The 18,603-nt window shown below is 47.0% G+C and overlaps 1 protein-coding gene across 7 annotated transcripts in view; it reads left to right on the forward strand.

Annotated features, from left to right (window-relative positions):
* Nucleotides 1-18,603, forward strand: part of LOC140408828 (Krueppel-like factor 3) — a 133,060-nt gene that overhangs the window by 24,645 nt on the left and 89,812 nt on the right. For 2 of the 7 annotated variants that reach the window (XM_072496567.1, XM_072496570.1), the window contains exons 1-2: nt 5,518-5,615; nt 17,634-17,685. Coding sequence is in view for 4 of the 7 variants with exons in the window: in XM_072496566.1 (XP_072352667.1) it covers nt 17,669-17,685 (17 nt within the window). In the remaining 3 variants the exon portion in view is untranslated. Of the gene's footprint in view, nt 1-5,453; nt 5,616-17,160; nt 17,518-17,633; nt 17,686-18,603 lie in introns of those variants that run through there. The other 5 variants (XM_072496569.1, XM_072496565.1, XM_072496571.1 and 2 more) reach the window with 4 other exon arrangements.

The raw sequence follows: 18,603 nt of genomic DNA on the forward strand, positions 1-18,603 counted from the left end.
TGGCACGGGTGCAGGGCACAGATGAGTTTTAGGGGCTAGGGCATGTGCATGAACTCCTTTGGTTATTAAAGTCAATGTTACACCTACCGAAGCTGCCTTTGTGCTCTGTCCAAAGTGTGCGGGCGTGTCATGTATGTTGAGCGCAAGTGTGTGTGTGAGGGGTGGTCTTACCTCAGCCCCAGGTGAGTCTGCCCCCTTCCCCCTGGGCCGCCATCAACATCCCCCGGGCAGAGGACGGGACCGTGCGCTGCAGTGTCACAGCCGCATGCAGGGATGGTCCGGGTGGATGGTGGTACTGTGGCCATGGGTCAGACATAGTCCAACGATGGAGAGCCAGGAGCTCATCGCAGGGCGGGTTGTCATCATCCTCCATGGCCTGCGATAGACACGCGTCCACCCGCAACTGGGTGAGCCCGGCCCGTTGTGCCGCCGGTGGATCGGCAAGGGGGGGGGGGGGCGGTGGTGTGCATGCGGGTGGGGTGGGTGGGGTTGGGGAGGGGGGTGAGGGTGCTGGGTGGGTGGATGGGTGGGGGGTGTGGGTGGTCGGCTGTTGCCATGGTGTGCGGTCTGTGGCCATACTACCCGATTCCCACGCCCATCTAGTCAGTGAAGTGGGCGGCTATCAGTCTGTCCCGTGCCCGCTGGGCCAGCCGGTAACGGTGGACAGCCACCCGCCTGTGTCTACCCCGTCTGCCCTGACCATTGCCCCCCATCCCCTCATCTGGGGAGGACTGGGCCTCTTCCTGCTGCTCCTCCACTCCGCCCTCCTCTGCCTGCGGCACATCGCCCCTCTGCTGGGCTATGTTGTGCAGGACGCAGCACACCACAATGATGCGGCCGACCCTATCTGACCGATACTGGAGGGCGCCCCCAGAGAGGTCCAGGCACCTGAAACGCATCTTCAGCACACCAAAGCACCTCTCGATCACTCCCCTTGTCGCTACATGGGCATCATTGTAGCGGTTCTCCGCCTCATTGCGTGGCCTCCGTATAGGCGTCATCAGCCACGATCGCAATGGGTAGCCCCTGTCGCCCAGCAACCAGCCCCTCAGCCGGGGATGGCGTCCCTCGTACATGCCGGGGATGGATGACCGCGACAACACGAATGAGTCGTGTACACTGCCTGGGTGACGGGCGCAGACGTGCAGGATCATCATGCGGTGGTCGCAGACCACCTGTACGTTCATCGAATAGGTCCCCTTCCTATTGGTGAACACGGCCCTGTTATCTGCAGGTGGCCGCACGGCGACGTGCATCCCATCGATCGCGCCCTGGACCATGGGGAACCCGGCCACGGCAGAGAAGCCCACGGCCCGGGCATCTTGGCTGGCCCGGTCCACGGGGAAGCGGATGTAGCGGTGCGCCATGGCATAAAGGGCATCTGTCACTGCCCGGATGCACCGGTGCACCGATGTCTGCGATATGCCGGACAGGTCCCCACTCGGTGCCTGGAATGACCCCGTTGCATAAAAGTTCAGGGCCACCGTAACCTTGACGGACACGGGGAGAGGGTGTCCCCCGCCAGTGCCACGCGGTGACAGGTGTGCCAGCAGGTGGCAGATGTGTGCCACGGTTTCCCGGCTCATCCGGAGTCTCCTCCTGCATTCCCGGTCCGTAAGGTCCTGGTATGACTGGCGGGGCCGGTACACACGGGGCGCCCTCGGGTGCCTCCGTTGCCGTGGGGCCGCGACGTCCTCCTCCCCCTCCTCGTCCTGTCGGTCAGGTGTCCCTCCAGCCTGGGCGGCTGCCGCCTGCCCCTCTGCAGCAGCCTGCGCCGCCTCTCTGGCACGCTCCTCCTCCTCCTCCTCCTCCTCCTCTTCCTCCTCCTCATCCAGGGCAACATAGACATGAGCGGCTGCCACCACGGCGGCCAACATCGCTGGATGATCTGAAAACATGACGGCCTGGTGGGGAGGAGGAGGGGAACGACGACATGCCATCATTGCCCATATCCCCTCCTCCCCCCAGCCAGGTGGCATGGACCGCATGGGTCCAACTGTTGGAGGCTGGCACCTGGCCAGGTGGACCAACTCATTTGCGCTCCCATCACCCTCCTTGGCACGGACCCCCTCCCCAACCTCCAACCCAGCACGTACCCCCCCCCCCAACCTCCACCCCAGCACGGACCCCCCCCCCCCCAACCTCCACCCCGGTACGGACACCCCCCCCCCAACCTCCACCCCGGCACGGACACCCCCCCAACCTCCACCCCGGCACGGACCCCCTCCCTAACCTCCACCCCAGCACGGACCTCCCCCCCCAACCTCCACCCCGGCACGGACCCCCTCCAACCCCCAACCTCCACCCCAGCACGGACCCCCCCCCCAACCTCCACCCCGGCACGGACCCCCTCCAACCCCCAACCTCCACCCCAGCACGGACCCCCTCCCCAACCTCCACCCCAGCACAGACCCCCCCCACAACCTCCACCCCGGCACGGACCCCCTCCCCAACCTCCACCCCAGCACGGAACCCCCCCCCCAACCTCGACCCCGGCACGGACCCCCTCCAACCCCCAACCTCCACCCCAGCACGGACCCCCCCCAACCTCCACCCCGGCACGGACCCCCTCCAACCCCCAACCTCCACCACAGCACGGACCCCCTCCCCAACCTCCACCCCAGCACGGACCCCCCCCAACCTCCACCCCAGCACGGACCCCCTCCCCAACCTCCACCCCAGCACGGACCCCCCCCCCAACCTCCACCCCAGCACGGACCCCCCCCACAACCTCCACCCCGGCACGGACCCCCTCCCCAACCTCCACCCCAGCACGGACCCCCCCCCAACCTCCACCCCAGCACGGACCCCCCCCCCAACCTCCACCCCGGCACGGACCCCCCCCCAACCTCCACCCCGGCACGGACCCCCTCCAACCCCCAACCTCCACCCCAGCACGGACCCCCTCCAACCCCCAACCTCCACCCCAGCACGGACCCCCTCCAACCCCCAACCTCCACCCCAGCACGGACCCCCCCCCCCAACCTCCACCCCGGCACAGACCCCCTCCCGGCACTCCCCCGGAGCCCAGCCTACTCTAACCACCCCCCCCCCGCCCCCCCCGCCGCGCACACACACACACAAGCCGAGACACACCTCTCCTCACGCAATCAGTCTGCGGCCACGCCATTTTCTGCCCAGAGCCAACCCCCCAGGCCGTCACTCACCTCCTCGCTGGTCGGCGTGAGCCTGGAGCACCGGGTCACGCCGATGAAAAGGAGGTTTGATTCACGTCGACGTGAACGGTCATCACGTCGACGGGACTTCGGCCCATCCGGAAGGGAGAATATCGGCAGGCCGAAAATCGGCTGCCTTGCGCAGACCCGTGACATTCTCCGCGGCAGCGGCGCCATTAACGCCCCGCCGACTTTTCTCCCTTCGGAGACTTCGGCGGGGGCGGGATTCACGGCGGCCAACGGCCATTCTCCGACCCTCTGGGGGGGCGGAGAATGACGCCCATTGTTCTGCATACAGTCCAGGCAGTCCAACTTGTTAAACCTTATGTTAAAACCAAGTCTGCCTTCCCTAAATTGAGTTCAATTTGAAGCTATGCGAATTCAGAAATATTGAAAATTAAGTCGGATTGTTTTGTGGTGTCAGAATACTTAAGTGATGCTGCTAATTATAAATGTTGGAGCGCTGTGATTTTGGGCAATTGATGACGATGTCAGTTACAATATTTGCAAAGTTAAATGATGGCTAATGTTTGCTTATGAGTGCAATTGATGTCAAATGAGTGCAACAGAATGGTGTTGCACAAATGATTTTAAAATGAGCATGTAGGGATGGAGATCCAGGAATCATGAACCCCTCCTACATCCAGAAAATCAAATTCTCATGGTGTTCACCACTGGACTGGACAATTCTTTCAGCTATTCACAATCTATAATGTTGGTAGTAGGAGCCAGTGCGTGCAATGTCTGGAGTTCTGCTTTCGATTACTTTAGGATGAGGTAAGTATGTTGTGAAAACATCGCATGCAATCCAACACTTCTTCCTGTAGTGCAAAATAAATGTTGCATTAACATAATTTTGTCACTATTCTCTTTTATCCTCGTCCTTTTCAGTCGTCGCAACTCTCTCAGTTGCAGATGCAAATTCCATCATTGCACTTTCTGCAGTGAAAGAAATTGTGATGCTCAGTTATCAGGGAAATCAAGAAAGTCAGAACAAGGCAGGCATGAGAAGGCTGTAATCTCACACTTTACAGGAGTGAGATCAATTTTCCCCCTACAATTCATTTGGATGCAAGGTTTTGGATTTTATATATATTAAAATACAATGTTGAACAAGTAAAAGAAGGCTGCCAACTCAGAGCAAGTTTTTTTAAAATTTAGTGTATCCAATTCATTTTATCTAATTAAGGGGCAATTTAGCGTGGCCAATCCACCTACTCTGCACATCTTTGGGTTGTGGTGGCGAAACCCATGCAGACACGGGGAGGCTGTGGAAACTCCACACGGACAGTGACCCAGAGCCGGGATTGAGCCCGGGTCCTCGGCGCCATGAGGCAGCAGTGCTAACCACTGCACCACCGTGCTGCCACAACACAGAGTATCAATAAATCTAGTTGACAGAACTGATCATCAAATGGGATTAATTTGTTCATTGATTGGCGTGCCACATCCCATATGTTATGGAACAAACGCAAAATGGGAAATGGTCACATACTTGCTCAATGTGTATGCATGTATACAACAAACATATATCCATGAACATGGGCATGTAAAGTGGCTCCCAAAGTTAACTCTGTTTCTCCCACTACAGGTTCTGCCAGACCTGCCGAGTTTTTCCAGCATTTTCTGTTTTTATTTCAGATTTCCATCAGCCGCAGCATTTTGCTTGTATTTATCAAATTCTCTTTTGAAAGTTAATATTGAATCTGCTTCCACCATCCTTTCAGATAGCACATTCCAGATCTTGACAAACTTACTGTGTAAAAAACAGCCTCTACTTTGCTGCAGATTCTACTTTCTGGACTGACTCAACATTCAGTCAATGTTAATTCTTCTCCGTTTGCTTTGTTGGCAATCTTCTAGTCGGGCTTTGCACAAAAATCTTGGCAGATCTCCATCAACAGCTCCAGTCTTTTAACACAGCATTTCAGCAAAACCTCAATAGCCTCTCACTGAACCTGCTGGCTTAATGCTTCTTTGCATTTTCTGGCTCAAACAGGATTTATAAGCACAAGAAAGGGCTACTGACCACTTTTATAGTTTTCCCTTTCCTTTAGATTCACATTTGTACATACAATCACTACTTCCACAGATCTGTAAGATATTCTTAACAGTGGATCCAGAAACGTTCTCATTTTATTCTCAGTAAATTGGCACTATGAGATGGAGTTTAATTTGTCAAGTTCTTTTTACAAATTATAAATAGTTGTACTATGAAAGTCTGAGGAGATTCTGAGCAATGTTAGGAGTATAGTCCAAACCTTTTATAACTCCACCCTTCCCCCTCTGGGCACGCCCTAAATTTGGGTGGTCATGTGATTGCAGAGGGTATTGGCAGTGTTCAGGGCAGTAGGATTCACATTACATTCTCAAAGGGAGAGAGAAAGCAGAGTGTTTGAATTCAAGGACTACAGTGGGGAATTTACTAAACTGAGACAAGTAAGTTTTACTTTAAAATTATACTGTTGATGTGTTCAGTTACATATGTATATGTGATGGTATGTGCAGTTTGCTTGAAATGTTTTGAAATCTACAAGCTGCAGTTCAGTTGTTGGTGGAAGTGAATGGAGGGCCAGTGTTAAACATTTTGTGGAAGATATTCCTTATTCCTACTCAGTTCTAATTGTGTTTCCTCCCGTCTTTCTGTCTCTGACTCTTTTGTCACTCTTACACAGTCGACTCCCTCTCTCAAACTTCCATCTATTCACATTCATATCCATTTAATTTTATCAGATTCCCAAAATTCTGTCTATATATTGCGAGGCTGCTATTGCATAATGTATGAAGCTCTGGCCTGTTTACTCATCTGTTGCTGCCTGGTATCTAAGTCATTTCCTTTTCCTTGGTGATAGTCCTGTCACCTATATCCAGGAGGAGAAAGAAGCCAATTTGATAGATTAACTGAACTGGGCGAATCTAATTTTATTTTAACTCTTGTGCCAAAAAGGAACACACAAAACAAAGTTTTAGTTCAGGGGCTTTAATAATGCACACAAAGTGTAAACAACTATTTTAATCTGGGGGAGTATAAATGAGCCACATCCAGGAAGAATTGCAGCGCTAAAATATATCAAGTTGCAGTTTTTGTCCTATTACTTACACCACAAAGAAATATTATCGTCCTTCGGTGATTTGGACATGTTTAGCCAAAAACAAAATTTTGTGGCCTGGGTGGTAAAAGTGAGCCGGGTAAGGAATAACAATATGCAATGTGCGAGCGTGTGAAAAGGTACCTAGAGATCTCTTTATCTGTGTAGTCATTGTGAAGAAGTGCCTTGCCCTGCACTCAATTGAAGAGCTTTGGGGACCACATAAAAAAGATGTGGCACTGATTACTAATGTCAAAACTCTGTGGCTAGTCTAAAAGCAGCAATGAAATGGTTGCAGCATTTTCTCCGTGCATACCTTCCCAATAGGCTTTTTTTGCTGCCCTGTCAAATCTTTCCGACATGGTCAAAAGTGAAAATATTTCAGCTTTGATCTATTCTGATTTCGAAGTGGAAAGATTCCTAATGTACCAGGGCTCAACTTGGATGTAAAAAAGATGTGGCACAGTATACTAATGTCAAAACTCTGTGGTTAGTCTAAGAACCACTTGGGATGGTAATTCCATTTAACCTGAGACTCTGCCCAAACTCATGAAAGAAGTTCTGAGTCTCACCGTTGCTTGTTTTGTTACTGCGATCACCCACTGAATTCTGTGTTTTGAATACATGTACGTACATCATCTGCAAAGTACTCTTGGGGGCCGGTTTAGCTCCATTGGCTGGGCAGCTGGTTTGTGATGCAGAGCAAGGCCAACAGCGTGGATTCAGTTCCCATACTGGCTGAGGTTATTCATGAAGGCCCCGTCTTCTCAACCTTGTCCCTCGCTTGAGGTGTGGTGATCCTCAGCTCTCTACTGAATGGGAGAGCAACCTAAGGTCATCTGGGAATATGGTGACTTTAATCTTCATCAAATAGTAAATATTTGAAGAGCGGGAACTTGCAGGGTTAACAGGAAAAGCAGAGGAGTGGAACTAGGTGAGTTCTTTCAGGGAGCCAGCATGGAAAGGGACTGAATGGGGCTTCTGTGCTATCACCATTCTGTGATTTTTTTAAAGGGGCAGTCTCCATGCAAATTGTTGACACTTCTGTGGGGATTAATGTCTTTGTAAACAAGCAAAGAGGAATTTGGCAACCACTTTATGAATTTGTGCCTTTAATGCAGATTTGTGATTTAACACAGATTTGTTTTGAATACTTAAATGTAGTGTTGAATTGCCATTTTAATATTCATAAGGTTCATCTTTGGCCAAAAGGGATGAATAATTTAATCAAGATTTGTGCATGATTTTTGCCTACTGCCTGATTCCAAACCTTCCCCAGGACACTTAAGGTCATTGCTTTGGAGATTTGAAATACACAGGTTGGGAAGAAGCTTGATTGATATAAAATGGATGAAATAAATGGTTTATTTTGGAATATGGCATGTCCCTGATTTTAAAACTGCTACAATGAAAGGCTTTCTCCACTGGCTCAATGTGTACATGCATCGAATGATGTGACATTGAGCTGTAAATATCATGGTAAGGTTATAGAGCTCATACCTGACTGATTTCAGCCAGTAGAATGGGGTACATCTACAAGGGAGAAAACAATAGTTAGCCTAAATTCCTTTCCAGACTGTTGCCTGAAACCACCCCTGTGTGTCTGACTCTTGAATAAGGACAGCATTGGGGTTCCTTGTGATGTTAACTGTGGCTGGTTGGGCTGATGGCACTCCAGAGTAGGTTTTTACTCTGTGACTAGCCTTCTGTCACCGGATCACCTGAACATAGGAACAGAAGTAGGACATTTGGCCCTTCGAGACTCCTACTATGCAATTAAATCCTGGCTTATATGTATCTTCACTCTATCTGCCTGTTTTAGCTCCATATCATGTTACAACCTTAACCAGGTGGAAGGCAAAGTGTATCTCCAGGCTGTGACCTCATTACTAAACAGCCAGTGGCTGCATGCCAGAGGCCAGAACAATATCCAATGCTTTGGAGGGAGGGAACCAATTGTGGAGGGTGGAGCAGAGGGATGCAACAGCCACATTATTCTTGTGAAGCCTGGGGGAAGCCCGCTAACTCCACCTGGCGCCATAAATATCATGCTTTTTGGGGAATCACTTCCCCTTTATGAATATACAGCCTGTCCAGTTGTCCCTTGAAATTACACCAAATGTATAAGCAAATAGGATCCCAATTTGCATTCAGTTCTGAAGTTGCCACCTAATTTAGACAGATACCCAGGCCACCAAGCAGTAGGCCCAGAATATGACCATGTAACACGAACAGGTAATAAGTTCACAAAAGCGATTTAAATTCCACTAAGGCCTCAAGCAGACCAAGGCAGACCAGCAGCACGGTTCAATTCCTTTACCAGCCTCCCCGAACAGGCGCCGGAATGTGGCGACTAGGGGCTTTTCACAGTAACTTCATTTAAAGCCTACTTGTGACAATAAGCGATTTTCATTTCTTTTCATTTCATTTCCGGCAGACTAGCCAAGTTGAAATCAGTCCTTATTTCCTCAGGCTCTCGCAGTAAGAATGGTCCGTTGGACAATTTACAGAAGGTCTACTGGTGCATGCACAACTGAATCCCAGAAAGGTTCAGTGCATTAAGCAGAGTGGAGAAAAGGGAAATAAATTTTATGAAGAAACAGAAGTATAATTCAATTACAAATTGCCACCTTTGAGGTGTACTAAAAGAAGTTAACACATTCCTTCAATGTAAATGATAATGGCAAATTAAAAATGTATTCCTTATTGTTGGTTTCATATGGGTGAGTTCAGGTTAGGATTTGTTTATTTAATCTGATGAATTGATTGATGGGTGTGATCAATAGTGAGGTTAAGGCAAAGCATGACATTATTACATTAAAGCTTCAAACTTATTGCAAAAGGAGAAAATACATAATCCCAAAAAGATTGAGTTGGGATAAGCAGTTATAGTATTGTCAAGGATCCAGACATGCTTTATTTATTTAGTTTAATTAAGTAAGATAAATAATTGATTAAATGGCTCTTCCTCCAATTGTCCCACTTTATTCTTTCTACTCCTGCTTTCTCGTTTAATTCTGTGCACCAACAGTAGGCACAGCACCATAGAAATCATCAGCTTAATGTAATGAGTGTTACAGGACTAGGTCCCCAGTGGGACACATTTCCTTCACTTTACGAAGATCAGCAAAATCTAGAGTTGAAACTTATGCTGATGATCATATTGGTGAATGCTCCTTGATCTTTCAGCAATGTTGTGAATCTGCTGAAAATGTAACGGTTGGTCAATGGCTCTGGCAAACGATACCTTAGCAGTTCAATTCATGATGTGCATTCTTGAATTAGGTGAAGTCTTTGGAGGAAAAGCTATGACGCAAAATTTTACGCCGGGTAAATACATCAACCTCGTGCGTGAGGTTGGCACTAATTCAATTAAAGATAGTTCACAGAACACATTTGACGAAGTCCAGAATGAGTTGCCTATTCAAAAGGGTTGAGGACACTTGTGACAGGTGTGGGAGGGGGCAGCTAATCATGTGCGTATAATTTGGTCATGCCTGAAAACTGAGAAAACTTTGCAGCACCTTCTTTAGCACCATGTCGACCGTGTTATGGTTGGACCTAGAACCCAGTCCCCTTGGGGTCGTATTCAGGCTGGAGGACTTGCCGGAGTGGGGGAAGATATCTTAGCTGGTGGCGAGGAGATGGATCCTGTTGGTTTGGAGGTCAGTTGCTAAACCCTGTGCCTCAATACGGGAGACGTAATGGAGTTTCTCAGCCTTGAGAAGGTTAAATTTAGTTTAAGAGGGAATGAGGCACAAGAGATGGCGTCCTTTCATATCTCGCTTTAAGGAATTCGCCTCAGTCAGCAGCTAAAAAAGCGGGGTAGTTAGTTAGCTGGTGAATTGTTTTCGGGTTGAGGGAGGGATTGTTAAAAATGTTGGTTAAATAATGTAAAACATTTTGAAAAAGCTAATAAAAATATTTATAAAATAAAAAAGGATTAATTTTTGGGACCTATAGTATGTCACTCTGTTAATGAAGTGTTTCTGCCTGGGTAAAGTTGAGGAAAGAGAATCATAATCTTACTGGTTTGTTCTATTTATATATTATGAGTGATTCTGTTCTACCTAATGGTGTAATATTTGGTTTGAACAGCGTCTAGCTTTTCTCCTGTATGAACAGGCATGGCTTGATCTTCCAGAGAAGCCCCATTAATAATATTGAACAGCCACTAATAAAATTCATTGACTGTTTTGAAGTAAGTTTGTGTAGTTATTTAAAAATCTGTGTAGAACATATCATGAGTTTCTGTATCTTGCTTTGTAACTGCTCAGCCACATTATTATGATCGTTCATACCCTCTGCTGATAGTCTTTCGATCAAGAAGTAAAACAAACTAGTCTCAAGGGACATGACTGATCAAGGAAAATGTGTGTGTTAATCAGATACTAATGCAAGATACTGAGTAACAAATAAAAGGAAGCCCTGTTTTGCACTCCATTTAGTTGTGGCACATTGACTGTCTTCAGAAGTTGCGGTACTTTATTCCAATTCCCGCCAAATACCTCTCTACTTTTCCTTCTTTACGACAGACCTTAAAAACTATAATTTTGATCAAGCATTTGGACAGCTCATCTAATATTTCCTGTGTGATTCAGTCTCAAATGTTATTTGAGCATGCTCCTGTTAATTCTTGAGATGTTTTGCTATGTTAAATACATGTGTAATTGCAGTGTGGACCTCAGTAAGTTTATTGTATTCATCTTAAAAACATTGAGCATGATCTACCAGCCTTGTTGCGCATGCCCAGTGACGTGACTAGGCCATTAAATCTCACCAGAGGCCTCTCGCGAGATTTACGACGGTTGTTATCCCTCGTGAGATCTAACGAGATCTCGAGGTGTTGCAATCTGGATCCTGCCTAAAATGGGCAACATCCAGATTTGCATATTCAAGTGTAGTTAATCTCACTTGAATAAATCTGCACCGGTGTTACCCATGGCGCAGGATCAAACGGCCTGGCCTCGGAGACCCTGCCGTGGCCCCCAGATGGTCGGGCTCTGGGCAGGGAGGTGCGTTGGCACTCCTGATGCCACCCGGGCATCTGAGCACTGCCAGCCCAGCACTCTGATAGTGACACCCTGAGTGCCCAGTGACACCACTATGCTGGTGAGGGCACTGCCAGAGTGCCAGGCTGGCAGTGCCAATTTGCTCATGTGCCAGGTTTCTTGGGCCGGAGATCAGGCCTGGGGGTGCCCTTCATTTATGAGGTGGGGTGCGGGGGCTCGAGGACGCCGATTGGTAAGTTGGGGGATTCCGAAGTCACCGGATGGTGGGGGGGGAGGCGATCTCTCCCTGCACTGTGGAGCTGAGCTCTAAAGCACCGAGTCTTAAGTGCAACGTTGGCGGGGTGTTCGTCGGCAAAGCCCGGAAAAGAAGCAGCATCCCGTTTAATAGCAGGGTTGTTGTTAACACTGCTAGCAGCAGGAAATATCCTGCTCAACGCGTCCAAAACAGGACTCTGTTCTTTTCCCATTAAATCGCGCCCTTTGCCCTATAAATATTGGTATGACAATATGCTATTCTAGTGTCTAGTTGTTTAATAGGAATCCTGTTTCTTGCTTGAACCTTCTGGGATTCTCAAGTTCCAAAGATGCAAGCTTGTCTCTGCCAGGAACTCTGAGATTGAAAGGGTTAATAAGAACATTATGTTCATAAGAAATAGGAGCATGAGCAGATGATACGAGCCTGTACCACCATTCAATAGGATCATGGCTGATCTTGGATTTCAAATCCATTTTCACGTCCCATATCGTTGCACCCCTGAAAGACCAAAAATCCACCTAATTGTATTCAATGATGGAGCATCCACAATCCTCTTGGGTAGAGAAGTCCAAAGATTCACAGCCCCAAAATGGATGAAATTTCTCCTCATCTTAGTCATAAATGATCGATCCCTTATCTTGAAACTGTTCTAGAATCCCCAGCCAGGGGAAAGAGTCTCTCAGTATCTACCCTGTCAAGCCCCTCAGTAATCGTAAATGTTTCAATGAGATCACCTCTCATTTTTTTAAATTCCAGGGAACATGGGTATAATTCACTCAGCTTCTCATTATAGGACAATCCTTTAATTCCATGGGTCATTCAAGTGGACCTTTGCTGTACTGCCTCCAATCCAAATATGGTATAGCGTGTTCACGCAGGGAGTCCGCATTGTTATGGCAACATGCACTTTGACATGCATGTTCCAGTCTGCATCTATGGATACTGATAGTAGAGGCTCCAACCATTCCCCCATCACGGCTGCCCAGGACTCACACCCACTATTACCACCTGCCATTGGCTTATGTTGGAAGGATTTGCAGCATGATGAGCACATGTTTGGCTGTATTTAACAATGCATTGCTTTGGCCACCACATCCTGGGTTGGGACTCAAACCCAGAGCTTCTGACTCAGGCAGGAATGCCATCCACAAGGCCTCTCTTTTTAATGCGAGTATATTCTTCCATGAAGGTGGAGGCCTAAACTCCGCACAGTATTCCAGGTGTGGTCCTGTCAAAACCCTGTACAAGACGTCTTTATTCTTGTACTCCAAACCCCTTGCAATAAAAGTCCAGCGTACCATTTGTATTCCTAATTTCTTGCTGTACTTGCAGTCCAGTTTTATGTATTCTCACACAAGTACACACAAGTCCCTCTGAACATCAACAATTACAAATTTCACATCTTTTTAAAAATGTTCTGCTTTTCTTCTCTTATGTGAGAACCAGAAGATCTGGATTATTGGCAAATGTTGCAGAGCATGGCATTCTTATAAATTGCAATCAACACAAGACTAGATTTAAATTTCCAGCACAAGACATCTCCAGATAGGTCCCGATTCAAAAACAGAGACCGTGCGAAAATCACTTGAGTACTATGTGGTCCACAGACCACAGGCAAAAAATACCCAAAGGGACTTGAGCCAGAGGCTCTGTGTAACATTGCTGTGAACATGAATCGTGGCTCACAGTTATTTTCTCAATTTATTGGTTTGTTTTCTGTTGGAATCCCACTAAGTTCTCACAGACAACACAGCAAAATTAGGGATCTCATATAATGGAGTTGGGGGGGTGGTGCTTGCGGTGGTAGTGGGTAGGGAGTGAGTGTAATTTGAATGCTCGCAACACCTTGATCCTTCACCCCAGTGTCTGACTACATTTCTACTGGTTTAGTGATATGCTGGAACTGTTGGTTCCTGTCCTGCAGATGTAAGGGTCATTGGCAAGATTTTCTCCCTCAAAAACCATTTACTTACGTAAGAGTTAAAATTTGACCTACAATTAGATCTTACTAGTAGCTGGCCTCAAGTGAAGCCCAGTGGACTTTGGCTTTACCACTGGAGGTTTAGGATAGGACTTGTCCATCAGAAGCTTGCGTTTTAATCTCTGTGGTTGACCAAGTGATCTGACGAAAACATTTTTTAAATTTTCCAATAATTCTCTGCTTGGAAGATACCATGGGCTGAATTCACCACCGTCGGGATTCTCCATTCTGCCGGCAGCCCGGGGGTTTCCCGACGACATGGGACTGCCGCACAAAGGAATACCCCATTGACCAACCGGTGAAATGGAAATCTGGTGCAGCGGGACGGAGAAACCCGCTCCGTATATTTGATATTAGTGTGCTTTATATATATATATATATATATCTGTTTTGGGAAAATGATACTGAGGGTTCAGTTATCACACAGTAATTTCTTGAGGAGAAGTTACAGCATTAAGGGTCAAATCATGTTTACCTAACCCCATTAGGTGGGCAGCACAATAGCACAGTGGTGATTACTGTTGCCTTACAGCGCCAGGGTCCCAGGTTCGATTCCCGCTTGGATCACTATCTGCGGAGTCTGCATATTCTCCCCGTGGCTGCATGGGTTTCCTCCAGATGCTCCGGTTTCCTCCCACAAGCCCCGAAAGACGTGCTTGTTCGGTTAATTGCACAATCTGAATTCTCCCACTTTGTGCCCGAACAGGCGCTGGAATGTGGTGACTAGGGGCTTTTCACAATAATTTCATTGCAGTGTTAATGTAAGCCTAAGATTATTATTATAGGCGTCAATACCGGCTCCCTTACAAGGCAACATTGCTCCAACAATAAAAATAAACAGTCTCTTCCAAATATGCATGGCCACACCCTTAAAAATAAAAGTATCTTAAGTTACTAGTCTCAAAATTCTTAACCTATACCCTGTGTTTATAGAATCATAGGCCAGGATTTTCTGAGCATTCGCACCACAATCACGCTCGGTGCGGGGGCGGAGAATGGGGCGTCAGACCCGCGATTGGGTCCAACGCCTTCCCCCGATTCCCTGGGGACCGGAGGATCACCGCCAGTCGCATGCGCGCGGTCGACGCGGCACCAGTCGGGGACCATTGAAAGAGGCACCCGCCGACAACTGGCTGAGTTCCCACCGGCGTGGTTCACTCATGGTTCCACCCGGCGGCAGCTCGAAGTGGCGGCTGCGGACTCAGTCTGCAGCCACCCTGGTATGGCGGCGGGGGGGATCCATCACCAGGGGGGGGCCTCCAGGACGGCCAGACCCACGATTGGGGGCCACCGATCAGCGGGCGCGCGCGATCTTGGGGGGGGCCTATATTGTCAGGGCCGGCCCATGGTGTGGGTCCGCTATGTTGCGTGGACCCACGGCCGGAAGTGCAGGGCCCCGTATCGGCAGCCGGAGCTGCGAGGAACACTCCAAGGTCCTGCTAGCCCCCTTCAAAACGGAAAATCACTCTGGAATTTCTCCAGGAAAGTCCAGAGTGATTCGCGTCCGTTTTCTCACGGGCGTGGGGACATAGCCCCATTATCAGAGAATTCCACCCATAGAATTTACAGTGCAGAAGGAAGCCATTTGGCCCATCGAGTCTGTACCGGCCCCTGGACCTTTATACATAGAAAGGTGTGAGGGGGAATATTTCAAATACCAATATTTCAAAGATATCTCAAAATATGGGTCACAAAGTCCTGTGTGCAAGACACAAACATTGATACCCTCCACCACTGACGAACAGTGGCAGCCATGTGTACCATCTACAAGATGCACTGCAGTAACTCGCCAAGGTTCCTTAGACAGCACCTTCCAAACCCACGACCACTACCATCTAGAAGGACACGAGAAGCAGATACCTGGAAACCCACCACCTGGAGGTTCCCCTCCAAGTCACTCACCAACCTGACTTGGAAATATATCGCTGTTCCTTCACTGTCGCTTGGGCAACATCCTGGAACTCCTTCCTTAACAGTACAGTAGGTGCACTTACATCTCAAGGGCTGCAGCAGTTCAAGAAGGCAACCCACCACCACCTTCTGAAGGGCCTAGGGGTGGGCAATAAATGCTGGCTTAACCAGCAGCACCCACATCCCATAAAAATGAATTAAAAAACAATCCAGTGAGACTGCAGAAAGGAAACAGTTCAAAAACTCAATGAAAGCAGTGCATTGAAACAAAATATATGAAATATTATTCATTGCATTCATAGGAAAAGCCGAATAGACCCACTGATACCTTTGAGTTTGAGATAAGTGCGCAGCTTCACTCGTGTAGTAAATAGAGATGACGCCCGTGTCACCTACCCTCAGTTTATAATCTCTGCAGGAATCACAGGCACTGGAGTACTAAGTTGATAGAATCATATTCAGTGCAAAACTGGTTCCCTCTACAGGTCAAATCAATGAAAGGTATGGAGGTAACTAGCGATAAACACTAATTATTTTTGGATTCAGATCAATCCAAAATAAAACAAATATACCCATTTCAGGAATATTTATCCAATTTTACATATTTGACCAGATTCACATTCAAAATGGTCTATCCTTTTAAAGAAACACCTTCAAACAGATTCAATGTGTTAAATTTTGTGTTCTGTGCCTTCAGAGTATTGTATTGTAACTTGTGCCAAATATTTTACTAAATGGTGTTAACAGCCATAAGGGCGTGACTGGGCTGACTAGCAACAGGCTGAGGGAGGAGGCTAGACGTTTAAATTTAGTTGTATCTGGTGGGGGAAGTGCATGTATTCACTGACAGTTTAGGTAAGCTCTTTGTCCATTAACAAGGCAGTAAGAACAATATTAAACTTAGATGGTCTAAATTCATATATTAAGTCTAAAGTCTTATAAATCCTATGAAATTGATCAGCTTGGTTTGATAAGAATGGTTACTGTACCTGATGCAGATTTCCACAGTTAAACCTGCAGTAGATAAGGAAACCAATCTACAATAATACTTGTTTGTTAGTCAGTGTTGGTGATAATGACAAAGGAACTAACATGAGGGAGTGATATGAAGGTTCATATTACTCAATAATACTTGTTTAATATAATTGTCTTTGTGCTTTCATGTTTAAGAATTTGATTTGACTTATGATCGACAGTGAAGGAGCTATATTGTGTAGACTTTATCCAATTTTTGGAGAAATGAGGAGCTGAATGCAGTGAATCTCCTAGACAGACCATGTAAATAATGTTAATAAATACTTGATTGTTTTTCTTCATCCCTAAATTCACATCAACACTGGCACCAGAAGCGATAATATTTTACCTTGTGAAAAAAGGGATTAATTCAGCCCCAGGAATTGTGGACAAGGTTTAACAGAACTGTCTCAAATGAAAGAGGATTTGTTTTCCTTGAAAGATCTGTAAGCCCATAAGGTGTCACTTGTGCATTTGGGCAAACAGTAGCAAACTCAAAAAAAACAGGTTAAATCTGGATTAAATATTTCAAAGAATCATTCTCCTAACTAAAGAACACATCGATGCCAGTCGGCATTCAAATGGCAAGCAGCCAATGATCATTTCCTCAAAACCACCTGACCCGGGCTGGCCCAGCTGGCCATGTAAATAAGGCTGTTTAGAATGTGTAAATGCCTCTCCCTAGTTTCACTCCACCTCAGCCAGCCAGAGCGGTTTCCTGCTCTTTGTTTCAAGGCTGAGCTTTGCGTCATGCATTCCAAGTGCTATTTCAATGTTCTTTCCTGTTTAGGTTGTTTTCTACCAGAGGAGTTGCAGCCCTGTCCCGGCCCTGTCCCACCCCCGGGGCCCCTTCCTTCCCCCAGAGGCATTATCTATTGACATGTTTCAGCACTGGTAGTTACTTCAGCCTGGTTGTTTCCAGTCAGGGAAGTTGAAGCTTTTTCATGAGATAACAGTTTACAAACTGATTTGAACTAGACGATCAAGTGTGGCTGCGCACTTATTTTCTTTCTGACAGAAAAGTTAATGTACCCAGGGCTCTGGGAGCTGAGACAAACAAAGGAGTGATCCTGTTGCTGTAAGTCAGATTTGTGATGTATTTAAGTGACTTTCCTAACTTTATTTTAAATAAACTTTTCTGCAATATTATTACCATTGAAATTATAACATTTTCATGATTGTTTCGTTTTCCAGGAGGAACCTATTGCCTGAGAAAGGGACAACATTAGATGAGTGAAGAGGCAAGGTAAGTGCTCTGCCTTGATTACCTCCTCCTTGGTCATGCTTAATTTACTATATGGGAGTGATTCTGTTGCATCTATTATTGACGCACAACCAAGCCCCTTTTCAAGAAGATCTTTCAATTTGGCTTTATTGTTGCTCACACATCCATTTTTGGGGGTGTATGTGCAAGCTGTTCTAAGTATGCATGCTGCACTCTGCATCAGTCCCAGAGTGAATGGACACGTTTTGTTTAGGAAAACCAATATGAAAAGAGGGTGCTGCTGGTGGCTGGCCTTACTGAATCTGCTACGTTCACTCTGGATTTTCCTCTGGCTCCAGGAGACCACACCACAAGAGCTAGTGGCACCAACAACCACTCTTACACAGGAGCAGCCTTAGTTTACTTATGGTCGGCATGATGCCTTGAGGAGACAAGACATCATGCATTGTATGTAAGGCTGCTTTGATCAGTTTAAGAAGTTAAGCACATTGAAAAGTTTAACTGATTGAATGCTAATTCCATTGAATTGCCATTTTGACAGTTGTAAGTGCAGTCTCCTCACTACATCAACACAACCGTTCAGCTTGTGAAGCTCAGACCACTATGTAAATGTAAAAACAAACATGGATACATTTCTACTCCCACCAGAAAACCTTTGAATGATTGAGAGTGCGTGTCCATACTGTCAATCAAGAGGGACAACTCTGCTTAAATTTATGCAGTATTAGGGATATCCAAATGACGCCTTCATTGCTGCCACCATGCCCAGTTGTGCTCTGTGGATTGTTAAACCCAAGTGACTGTTACAGAGTCCGATCAGGACCCAACACTAAAATTATTCTGTCATTGTTGCATCACTTACAAAGTAGAAGTCGCTTCATAACTTTAAAAAAGTAGTAATAAAACAGTCTCCTTAATTTAACACAGCACCTAGTTTGC

This window comes from Scyliorhinus torazame, chromosome 3 (assembly GCF_047496885.1).
Source record: "Scyliorhinus torazame isolate Kashiwa2021f chromosome 3, sScyTor2.1, whole genome shotgun sequence".
Classification (NCBI taxonomy): domain Eukaryota; kingdom Metazoa; phylum Chordata; class Chondrichthyes; order Carcharhiniformes; family Scyliorhinidae; genus Scyliorhinus; species Scyliorhinus torazame.